Here is a 12,618-nt window from a genome sequence, read left to right on the forward strand (position 1 = left end):
CTAAAGTTCTGAGGACAGTGACTCCTGAATGGACTGAATCTCATTCTACACATCACAAAATCCTGATTCCCTTACCTGCAACATATCTCGCTCTTCCTTTAATGTTTCAATCGTCTCCTCGTTTACTTCTGCAGTCCTTCTTGCTTCGTTCAACTGCGACTCGAACATCTCAGACATCATTCTCTTTGTAGCCAATGGATTCATCTTGTACTCTTCAAGACCAACTTGCTTCCATCCCTGTGTGTGGGACATCTCATATAAGACGGTTGCCTCCTTATCAGCCCGTATTCGCATTACCGTGTAACGATCCTTCTCAATCTCCCACTGCACTCGCCATTTCTCTGCATACACGATAATTGCTAAACAGATCAAAAACACAGGAATTGCGATATATAACGTAGATGAGAAATGTGCAACCATTAGCTGGGATACTGAGGTCTGATCCTCCTCGATGTCAGTTAGATGGCTCTGGGGATACACGATCACTGTCAGTTTCATTGGCCGTTTCACTCGCACACGGAACATCTCTTGTTCTACTGTGTACTCATTGGAGTCCAAACATGTCCATGAATTGAGAAGGAGTTCGGCGGGACAGATTTCCTTCTCTTGAATGTCCAGAGCATTGCGGTATACAGTGTTATCGTAGATGGCCGATGGCTTGAAGTGTACGGAGGCAGGTACCAATAAGGAGAATTCAATGGGCTGTCGTAGTGAAGAGACAGTCTGATTAGCCTCTAATGCGATGAAGGTCAGTGAAACTGCTGGTGCAATCTGGAGAGCTGTGACAGGAACCACTTGTTGAAGTCCTAGCTCTCTAGCTCGCTGCCTGTCAGCGACTACCACATATTGGGAGGAGAGATCCATGGTGGAGATAGGAGCCACATGGAGGAAGAGAGGCTGTGATGGCTGGATCAGTGTGGCAGAGGGAGCTGTGATAGTGGCGTAGGGTTCATGATTGCTGTCGTAGAGCAAAACAGGTCCAGTAGCTTCAGCAGTGAGAGTGATCGTGGCTTCCACGGGGATGTGATAGAGATAGTGATTGGCAGAACAGTCTGTGAGAGAATCCACACAGGCTCCATTGAAACATCGATATTGATTTGCTGGACAGTTATGAGTCCCCTGACAGAGATGTATCTCATCCTGACCAGGGAGAGGGTCCACACATGAGCCATCAGGACAAATCACCATCCCTAGTCCACAGGAGAGCGAGATCGAACAAGATGGACGACACAGCCCATCGGAACAGAGCTCACCAAACTGACAGCGCATTCCTCCTTGCAAAGACCGGTAGGGAAAGAGAAACTCCAGGAGTGTCATGGAGGTGCTCGTATGCTGTGTATCCACGATCACACGTTGAGAACACTCCTGATTCAACTCCACGCACTCACCAGAGGGACAACGTTTAGGTCGATAGGCTGTGCATGCAGGAATTGGAACACAGTATTCGGCATCCTGGAAGAGTCCATTACTACAAAGCGTGAAGGGGAAGGGAGTTGTAGACACGTATTCCTCCGACGATGTCCAACGCCAGAACCAGAAGGAGTGATGGTGTGTGATTGTCGTAGAATCCACAATCACAGCTATTTGCTGGAGTTGGGCATAAGATGGGTATACACACAATGCTGGAGTTGCTGCGCAACGACCATTGAAACAGAGATATGGCTTATGAGGAGGACAGGTCTTATGATTCTGGCAGTCTCCTTGATTACGAACACATGATCCTAACCACTAAACATCTCGCTCATTCCCTACCATTCTCACAATACACAGGTCTCTCTGCAGGACAGAAAGGATAGTGCCAATTAGAAACCTACTCATCAACTCTTCCTTCTTTGATTACCTTGCATCCATCACATGGCGGACAGTGTGCATAGTCCACAACACACTGCATGTTAGAACAGAGATATGGAGTGTCTGGAGGACAAGCTGGTGTTGGCTGGCATACATTGTTCTGAACGAGGTTTACGAGGTACGAACTAACGAGTAATCCCTCTCCTCCGACAGCTGGAACAAACGAACTAAAGGGGTACTGGTGAGGCCAGGACCCACAGTTGCCTGTTACACAGCGGTTGGGCAGCAGTACAGAACAACCAGGGGACTGTGAACAGAGAACAGGCGAGGCAACACAAGTTCCATCCGAACATAGAACTGGCTTGTCATCATTACAGCTGACTGTTTGCTGATCAGATGAAGGAGTCTCTAAACATTCACCTTCTGAGGATCGGAATGGCTGGAGAAGAGGACAACCATTCAGCAGAGTGCATGTTGTTGCGTCCGATACACAGCTTCCATCAACACACTTGATCGGTGTTTTGGGATCACAACCATTCGCTAATGACGCCACTCCACAAGTAGCTGCTGAAACAGCACAGTGGCCATCGAGACACTTGTAGGGCAAGCCGACGGGGCAACCAGATTCATTGAGACAGAGCGAACTCATGGTAACACACTGACCACTGTAAGGACCTTCAGTACAGAGATGAGGAGCTGTCTTGGGACATGGACTCGTAGCACCGCAAAGATGCTTGTTAGCTGAGCAGGAGCCATCTGCACAACGATAATCTCCATTTCCCAGGTGTTCAGAGGAACAAGGAGTGACTGTAGGACATTGGACAGAAGATGTGACGCAAGCACCTGAGGCACAGAGAAACGGAGTATTGGAAGGACAGAGTTGTGAAGTACGATTGACAGGGTTGGAAGGATAATTGCGATTGTAGTGAAGGTGTAGGAAAGAAGCCACAGAATCAACTTGAAGGAACTGGAGATATGGGCTGTGACGAGAATAGTTCTCAGAGATTCGCACAGATGGTCGAAGGACAGGACAAGAGGTGAGAGAAAGAGCGCAGAGACCGTTGTCACATCGATGATAAGGAGCAGGACACAACGTACTGAGGCGACAGGAGGCGAGGTTAGAGACACAGGAACCATCGCTACACTGCAGGAGGGAGTCGGAACAGAACTGGATCGAGGGACACTCTGTTTCATCAGCAACACACTGTCCATTTGGACAGCGAATAGGTGTGAGGAAGGGACAGGTGACTTGAGGACACTCGAACTCCGTAGCTCGACACGACCCATCATCACACAACACTTTCCCATGACACAAATCGAAAGTATTTCGGTTGATATCGTTAACAATCAATCCATCTAAACATCACTCTTCTCATCTGTTCCTACTGCTAGTGCATGTTGATCGGTCATACACACATTCTCCCGTGACGCCGCAGAAATACAGTCCTGTTGCACAGTACTGAGGCTCTGGACAGTCTTCTGGGATCTTCCTGCACGATTGATCCCAACAGAGAATCGGCTGGTCAGAAGGACATACGATGAAGGAGCAGGAGTCGAAGGAACTAGCACACGATCCATCTTCGCATAGGACTTGATCGTTAGGACACTCTGTGAAGGCTTCACACTGATGACGTGTGATCACACACTGACCATTCATACATCGAACAGGTCGATCTCGGGGACACACAGTAACTGAGGGACACGTAACTGTTTGGTTCACACAATGTCCATCGAAACAATACTTCATTCCCGCGGGACATTTCAGTTTATCTGCAAAAGAACTGGTACATGTTTCACAAGGATAATTGCGTAATTTGGATTTACATTCTCTTTCAATTTCTGCCTTCTTGCTTTCCAAACAAGTTGAATAGCTCGCTCCTGAGCAAACTCCATTCTCACAACATTGATTGGCAAATCCATCGGCGTTCACTTGTTCATAGACACACTGTTTGATGCTAATTTCCAGTGAGGTATCGAAGTATTCAAACAAGTCCTTTCCTTCGAGATAAGATAACCACAAATCACCCATGACTGACGACTCGGAGAGATATGAAGGCTGTTCGGATACACTACCAAGAAGGGACTTGCATGACCCATTACTGCAAAGTGTCTCCTCGTCGGCACAGACACGGCGAGTAGGGCACAGAAGACGTGATTTGACACATAGATTCATGAGTGGACACACGACGAGACCCGCTGGACACATCATGCGAGCTTCATAAGTGAGAGGATCAGGACAATCAGTGACTCCAGCAGCACAGCGACCATCAAAGCAACGATACGGTAACGAGGAGGGACAAGGAGGGGGATGCGAGCAATCCTCGAAATGCGCCACACAACGAGCAGAGAGACGACAGTAGTAGGGATAGGCCCAAGGACATGGCTGCTGGTCGACTAAAATCCCTAGATCCACAATAATGCCTTTCGTATCGTCAGTATATTCACCACGCTGGAGGAGTTGGACCTTTGTATCAGAGAAGCCATAGTGAAGAGCCTCAGCACTTAACAACTGGAGACAGAGTCGCATGGAAGCCATACAAATGGTTTCCTTACACAATACAGGCCGATCCTCTGGACAGATGACGTCTGGCACACAGTCCTCAGGTCTATGAACACACTCCTTATTAGGACAGAGAATAAGTGGCGGAGGACATGTATCTTTGTGGGCCGGACAAAAGGCCTGATTAGCTCGACATGAACCATCCTCACACAGTACCATTCCAAATGGACAAAGTGTCTGAGCAGGACACAACTGGTAGGAGAGAGCACATGTTTTGTCAGGACAAGTGACCATGGAGTCAGGACATTTCCCTGCTGTGGTGATCATGGCAGGTCCGTGACCTATTTTGGAGACACATCGTCCATCGGTGGTGAGAATATGCTCCCGTGGACAGGTTACCACAGAACCACAAGTGACATCCGAAGCTGAGGAACAGGAGCCATCAGGACACCGCAGTGGCCGATCCAGAGGACAAGGCGTGTGAATCACACACTCATCCACCGAATCTCGACACACACCATTCTCACACCGCACTTTTCCATCAGGACAGCTGGGTGTGAAAGGACACTCCTCATATGCTGTAGCACAGGCAATACCATCAGCACAGAGAAGTGGTGTATGTCGTGGACAGGTGCGAGTGGTAACAAACTCACATTCCTCCTGTGACAAGCCGCATCGCTTGAGGTCGCCACAAAGGACCGTGGAAGGAGGACAAGCCACAATCTGACTACATTGGTCTCGAGAACTGACACAGTGATAATCAGGACATGCTATGAAAGAAGATGGACAGATGAGCGAGGCAGAGCAGGAAGCACTTGACTCATAGCACTGCCCAGTGGAACATCGTGTCGTGACACAGGGACACTGACTGGTTGGAGACAATGCACTCGTACAGCGAGGCATAAAATCACGATTTCCCCAACACAGACTTTCTGTATTCTCACAATAGTTTGTGACCTCACAACTAGAAACTGACTCCAAACATTCCCAAGAGAATTCTCTTGAGTCTAATTGTGTATCGTCTGGGAATGTCCAGCACTGGAAAAGGTTCTCCTCCTCCTGCAGACAGGTATCCGGATGAACTGTGAGAGTAACAGTTTTAGCAAGAGGCCACTCAACTGTGCCATTCAAGACTCGGAAGCTAAGCGTTCCCTGACCATACTGTGTGAAGGTGAGATTTCCAGCAAAGGAAAATGAATTTGAACAGTCTCCTTCTGGCGACAGAGCTACAATCCTATCGGTCTATGTGTGAGAGAACAGAAAGAAACGAACTGAGGATAGAGACTCCATGTGAATAAGAGTAACAACCTGAATCTGCTTGTCTGGCTCACAAATTCGATTGGAATACGAATCCATCAGAATTACTTCGATATGGAGAGGATTCTGGACTTGCCATTCTGTTGGTATCGGCGTACTCACTGAAGATTGAGAGATGTCGATTGCAAGAGGTTTCAATTCTTGAACCCACGAATCTGCCAAATAGTGTTGTGACCGTAAGTCTCGAATGCGCAGTGTCATGAATCCGGCATACTGGAGACGGAAAGTCAGAACACAGGACCCATTGCCATAATTGATAAAAGTCTCATTCACAGAGAGGAAGTCTGTATTCAAGGTGGAGTGAATATCAGAGATTGTAAGTTCCAGAACTAATTTCTCGTCATTCTCTCGAAGGATATTTCCGTTGGCATCTCGAAGAAGACATAAAACGATGCAAATGCTCCCAACAGTATCACAGGATGAGAAAGAACAGCGAGTCTGATTCGGAGAGAGATATCCTTGCCGAAGCATAAGAGTTCGTGTCTCCATGATTACTGAGTTCAAGGAGACAGTCAATTGATATTCTCCTAGTCGAGGCGGCTGTAACTGCGACATCCGATCATAGGAGACTCGATAAATGACTCGATAAGGAGCTAGGGATACGATGTCCATCAAGTTACTACGAATGGTACTATGATAACGATCATCAAGCTACAATCACAAGAGAAAGAGAAACCTACTAAGTATTGGAAGGAGACAGTAATTGGATTCATAACAGAAGAGCCTTGAATGAGGTTGGTGAATGACAAAACATACTCAATCAGAAACGAAGTTGGCACCAAATTGTGTGTTCCAATAATACCACATAATAATGGTATGGAAGAAAGAGTCACTGCTTCAGTATCATTCCTGATTCTATCGATATTGATGCCACACATATCTTCCTCGTTATAGATGAGAATCGCATCTTGTTGATACCCCAGAACCAGTAAGTCCATTTCAGGAGAAAAGCGCTGAGCGTTGTAACGAAGAGTTATCTTGTACGATCCAGGTGTTGTGAGTAAGAGAAAGGCGATGTATGAATCATCCTTCATTCGAACAATCTCCAGTCGATCTGGAGAGACAAGTCGATTCTCTCGAAGAATGATTGTAGTTAGAAGAGTCATATCGATCATGGAATTATTGTACATGTCTCTTAACATCATTTTGATGGCAATTTCCTGACCGCTGACAATTAGAGTTTCATGTGTGTGAATGAATGATTCGGTTGTGAATCCAATGCCTTTGTCTTGTAATCCCATGCGAGTTTCCTCTGTAATGGTCTCATGAGTGATGACTGTTGGTTTAGACGATTCAATTCGCTGGACGGAACTGTAAGTGGAAGAGAAGGAGGCAGGAGTGAAAGTGATATTCAGATTGGCTCCTTCATCAGGATAAAAAGTATTGGAGAGACTGATGAAGAGAGTACAAACAGAAGTCACCATCATGGATATTCGAATCTGAGGTGTTTTCACAACGGTATTTGTAGGAGGGATCATGATTTCAGTGGGAGAGGAAGTGGCAGGAGAGGTAGAGGAGACAGCAGGAGGGAGCATAGTGATGGGGTATTCACTCTCAAATGACACACTCACCATCAGACATGGCATAAGATACTCAGGATCCACAGGATTATCGAATTTGTCATACGGAGTCAGTTCAATCTGAAGGAGTGATTCAGTTGATAGAGTGGAAGGGAAATGAATGTCAGAGTGGATCCAATCGAGAGGTCCTGCAACTAGAAATACCGAACCGAAGGGCATAGTAACAGCAACTTGTTCTGTTCGTAGAACCATTGTGAGTGTGACACTGAGAGAGGATCCATTGAGTATTGTAAGAGAGAACGAGAAGCGAATATAATTCTCGTAATATTCTGCTGGGGCAAGAAGTAGTGTTGTCTTGTTCCAATACACACACAATGTAGCATTCTCTACATCTCTATTCATTAACGAATGCTCCATTCACTACATGTAATTCGAGAACCTGTCTCGTTTTCTGGCATATACGACCAATTCTTCACCTGCTCTACCTCCAATCAAACCAGAACCCCAGAAGTCCCATTGAATATTATCGGTGTTGGGTTGAATAACAACGAGCAGCATCCCCTCAATAATGTGTCCCCTTAGAATAATTGTGAAGTTGTAGTTTCCAGCAATAGGAATGAAGGGTGTGAGCCTGATAACATATGGACTCATTCTTTCCAAATACCAGTTGGCCTCAGTAGTTCCATCCTTGCTTAGCAGAGCCAGATTATCGATAGTAACGTCAGGGCTATCGACACTAACTGTCATGACAATACCTTGAGGAGCCATTAGTACTGCTTCCTGACGTGTGCTGACCGCGGGGAATGCATGGAGATTGGAGCTGAAAATGAGGAAATGAGAGAGAAACGTACAGAGAGAAGGATGGTGTGGGTCGTGTGTCTAGCACCACTGTGTGACTTGTGAGAAGTCTTTCGTCCCTCAATACCTCGATGACTTGCGATCCACTGTTTTGTGTGAAGTTGTATGTGAGAATGATCCTTCTCTGCTGAAAATCTCGTGTTGTTATGGAGTCATTGCACAGAAGAAGTCCTGTTTCAGTGTCCCTCACACGTACTCGGAAGTTACCGTTGTCCTTCTGACAGGGTAGAAGATCACCCATGGAGGAACGCAGTTGGACAACAATTTCTCCTCCGTACAAATTCCTTTCAATAACCAGAGGTTGTGGAGCCACAAGGCCTGTTCCAAACACATCATATGACTGAACTACTCCTCCAGAATAGAAGATCGAGGTATCCCAGATCTTATCAACATGATTCAGTGTACTTCGAATGTAGGCAGTAATATTGGTTGTTCCATAGTACCATAATTCAAATTCGGCATCCAGAGCCTCATGAACTTCCATAGGTCGAATCTCCATACTTCGATTCCCAGGATATTCAATTAGAAGATATCCAACATAATTATTTGGAGGAATGATCGTATCATTCATATCACGTAGTGTCAGGGACACATGATACTGATTATGATCCTCGAAGACTTGATGTGTGAGTGATACTAATGTGTGTGATGGTCTACGTAATAGTAGGTTAGATGACCTACACTAGAACTAACGTATGATCTGTCGGAATTTGCTTACTGAAGGAGTGTGTCATTTCATCCGTCTCACTTCTACAAATCACCTCTATAGACACGGAGGAGATGGGATCAGTGAACGATTGATCCAGTAGGTTGAACAGAATGACTTCCTCATTGAAGACGGGTGTGAGCATTGGAGAGAGAGAGGATGAGACACTCAATCGATTCAGAACTGCAATTTGATTCCGATAGGACTGATTGAACTGATCTCGAAGATACACAGAAAGGTGGTTGTTCTGTCCAATGTGAAGAACTGTTGGCCAGTGAAGTGAAGGAGAGAGACAAGTGAGAATCCAAGGATATGTCAATATGAAGGAAGGAACAGTCCAGCAAGGCATGTTGAATCGTTACTTCCCTGGTTAGTCGCAATACGAAAGCTTCATTGTCTCGTAAGATGGATGCTGAGGGAGCAATACTAGAAGAGACTTCAACATACCTGAGAGGTTCAGTTGATGAACTCACTGTCTCACCAATCAGAGCCCGAATTAGAAAGTGACCTTCCGTTCTGATACGGAGTGAACAAATGAAGACTTCTTGTGATACTGCAGATGTGACATTGCGAAGAATACACCAATACGAGTAATCTGTATAGGAGTGCACTTGATTATCACTATCCAGCATCACTACACGGATGGCAATAGCATGATTAGAAGCTTTAATAGGAATGGAATTGGAACCAAAGAGAGTGATTTGGAACTAGATATGAACCAACTTCAAATTATGAACTTCGAATGGAACCATGCTAACAAGAAAGTCAATATCACTGATGAAAGTGAAGGAGGAAAGATCGGACGGTTGTGAAGCTACAACACAAACTGTAAAGGGAGAAGGAAGTGGAATATCATTAACGTAGATTGAAAACGTGTAGATTTCAGTATGATTGAGATAGAGAAGGAAATGATAAGAATGAGGTGAGATCTGACTTGTGTCATTTGTGATATAGAGAAATTCATTTGGCACGAAATAAATAACGAACAAGGAACTGGGATCCACAAGGTTGTTATACTCATCACGAAGCTGGATAGTGAAGGAGAGACTGGTACCAGCAAGAAGAGTATCTGTGAGACCTGTCACAACAGTATTTGCAATAGCCACCTGAGATGGAATGATTTGAATGCAACCCAAACAAGGCATTCCTAACAAAGGAACACCATCATACAGAAGTATAAGATCATAGGTATCAGCTACAGTAGTATTCACACACACATGGAATGATCCAAGTAGCTGAGTTGGATCAATCGAAATGTTACAATAAGTGAAGTGAGTATGATTTGTATTCTGCCCTCTTACTTGAATATCCACATGTTGGTAGAAGAGTCCCGCGGGAATCACAGTTTGGATAGAAGATATGAACGAGACATCGAAATGAAAGGATTCTCCTGCTTGCGAAACCTGTTGGTAGAGATACGAAGGAGTGATTCGGAAGTGCGCAGCGACAGGAAGGAAGGATTCAATTGAGATGGCACTCACTTGAAGAGAGAACTAGAAATAATAAGGAGTTTCAGCATGTACAGTGGCTTCTGAGATGAATATGGCCCGATCCACAACAGGCAGATTGGTAAGTGGGATCCATGGGTCCAATACCATGACAGGAGAGGACAAGTCGTCAATATAAACCAAAATGATCTGATAGAGCGTATGAAACTCAACACGAATTGAATGAGGCTGTCCTTCGTAGAGAATATCAGGCAGAGTCACATCGTAAGTAGTATACTCATCACTGGTAGTCTCCAATAGAATCACTTGAACTCCTACACATGAGAGAAATGAGTTAAGAAGACGTTGTATCATGAACAATATAGCTATGCCTTCTGAAGCTCGAGTACAATGCTGACTTGAGGTAGATGACGCGAGGACTGATGATGCATGTGTGAACAGGACACAGAGTCCCTCACCAATCTGAGAGCTGCCTAGAAATGAGATGAAAAAGAAAGAAGGACTCTGAACACTGCCCATAAGAGTGAATGTAAGACGAAAGATGGGACTCGGATAGAGCGTAGTAAGGATTTGACTATCATAGTTCAACAGTGCTGTATCCTCACTCCACAAGACACTAATCGACTCTGTGGTATTGGCACGAAGGGACTGATTGGTGTTCAAAAGGAACGAATAATCAACTGAGGAGACAAGAGATGATTCATAATGGAAGCGAGAATGTTCTGTGGCCTGTAACGAACAAGAACGTGAGGCTGTGAATACTGAGATAGTGAAATAGTTTTTCTGAAGCTCCTCCAGGAATGGGTCCAGTGTGACGTTTAGACTGTGATTCATACCTACTCTACAATGAAAGAATCCCTCTTTGCCTACCCCCATCCGTCTCCGATCAGTCGGTCTCCCAAATAAACCCAGAGGTTATCCGTCGATTCAACATACACCCAGTGTCCTCGCTCGATCGTGGCTGGATAGATCTCGCGAAAGGCTTGTGTGAACCAACACTGAATGCCCAGAGAGGCCTCGAGTAGTGTGGTGATCTCGTAAGACTCCGTCAGTGGATAGAAATAGTCCCTATAATTGACATTTATCTGGAGATCTACAGTTTGTATTGCTGACCTTGTAAACGAGGCATCCATTGAAATACAGTACGAGAATATTCACTTGAATGGAACCAGGATGAGAAAGACTGAAAGGGGTCCTGTTCAAGGAGAGGTGTTCCATCACCATCCATTCTGGAAGATGTTATACCTGACTCTTCCCGTGAGGATACTTGGAAATCATCAATCGGTGAATACACTTCACAAAGAGCAGAACAATTATTGCAAGCAGTAGGATCGTAATAGACTCGATAATCCGATGATAGACGGTCATATCCCACGGTACTCGTAGGAACGCATGTACACGAAGTGGTGGATGGCAGAGAAGAACAAGACGCGGGTTTGGGCTGAAACTTACGGAAAACCGTGTGGATGAGTTGAACAGGCGAATAAGAAACAAAAAGACGGAGATTGTTAGTAATTGAAGGTTCCGTGCTCCCTGCAATGTAAGCTGTAGCTTGAATAGGATCTGAAGAGTAAATGTCTCCGAACAGAATGGCAGGAAACAATTCAGCTCGAGAATAATCTTTTGAAAAATAGTGATCCGAGTGATCTGCAAAGTAATTGAGATTTGTATCGACAGCAAGGTGATTATTGTAACAGGAGTATAAACCGTATCCTTGATTCGTAATTGCAATTGATGTACCCCTACAGATTAAAGAGAAGAAGAAAAGGAACTCATAACTGTAGCGTTCTGTTTCAACCACATAGTAGTGTCCCTGCTTGAGAGAATAACATGAAACAGCAGAATTTGTACTATCAGCAGAGATTTGATTGAGTAGTAGCTGTTTTAGAAAGGAGGGATCGCTGAACGTGATCTTCCAAAACCGATTGGAATCCCATACATTTTCATTTCGTATAAGAAGCATATTGACCGAGTCTGGAAGCTGGGATAGAGGAAACATGCCTAAACATAACAAACCTTCACTATTCAAACCATTTAACAGCGAAGATGATAGCTGCAAAGGATCTACAGGAAAAAGATGAGGAATCCCATACTGGATGAAGACGACGGAAATCCGGATGCATGATTCAACCACTCTACATAGCTCTTTCTGTCTGTAATATCTGTAGAACTAGAGGTGGCGTAGAAGAGTTGCCAATTAATCGAGCCTTCTTTTAAACAAAACGTCTATAAAATTAGAAGAAGATGAAGTATGAACCTGAACTGCATTCTCACGAGAAGATCCAATCCAGAAGATCCCATTAGAGAGAGAAGATCCAGTTTCATAAATATCAAAACAACTTATCGCTGCTGAATCTGGTGACGATCCTAAGATGAAGAGAAAACTGCCAGGATTACCATAGGAGAGTGTTTGAATGCACCTAAACAGAAGAAGGATCAAAACAAGCTGTTGGAACATGACAAAAGACCTCCTATGAA

The 12,618-nt window shown here is 44.9% G+C and overlaps 1 protein-coding gene across 1 annotated transcript; it reads right to left on the reverse strand.

The window, feature by feature from the left end:
• Nucleotides 1–5,647, reverse strand: JH06_2371 (hypothetical protein; the record flags this gene model as incomplete). Its single annotated transcript, XM_014671630.1, is given in 7 exon segments — nt 1–45; nt 76–1,721; nt 1,753–1,810; nt 1,841–3,147; nt 3,159–3,415; nt 3,438–5,533; nt 5,564–5,647. 7 exon segments carry the CDS (start codon nt 5,645–5,647, stop codon nt 1–3), a joined length of 5,493 nt encoding a protein of 1,830 aa, XP_014527116.1.
• Nucleotides 5,648–12,618: the final 6,971 nt, after the last annotated feature.

Source organism: Blastocystis sp. subtype 4 (genome assembly GCF_000743755.1).
Source record: "Blastocystis sp. subtype 4 strain WR1 chromosome Unknown seqid_0147, whole genome shotgun sequence".
Classification (NCBI taxonomy): Eukaryota; class Bigyra; order Opalinata; family Blastocystidae; genus Blastocystis; species Blastocystis sp. subtype 4.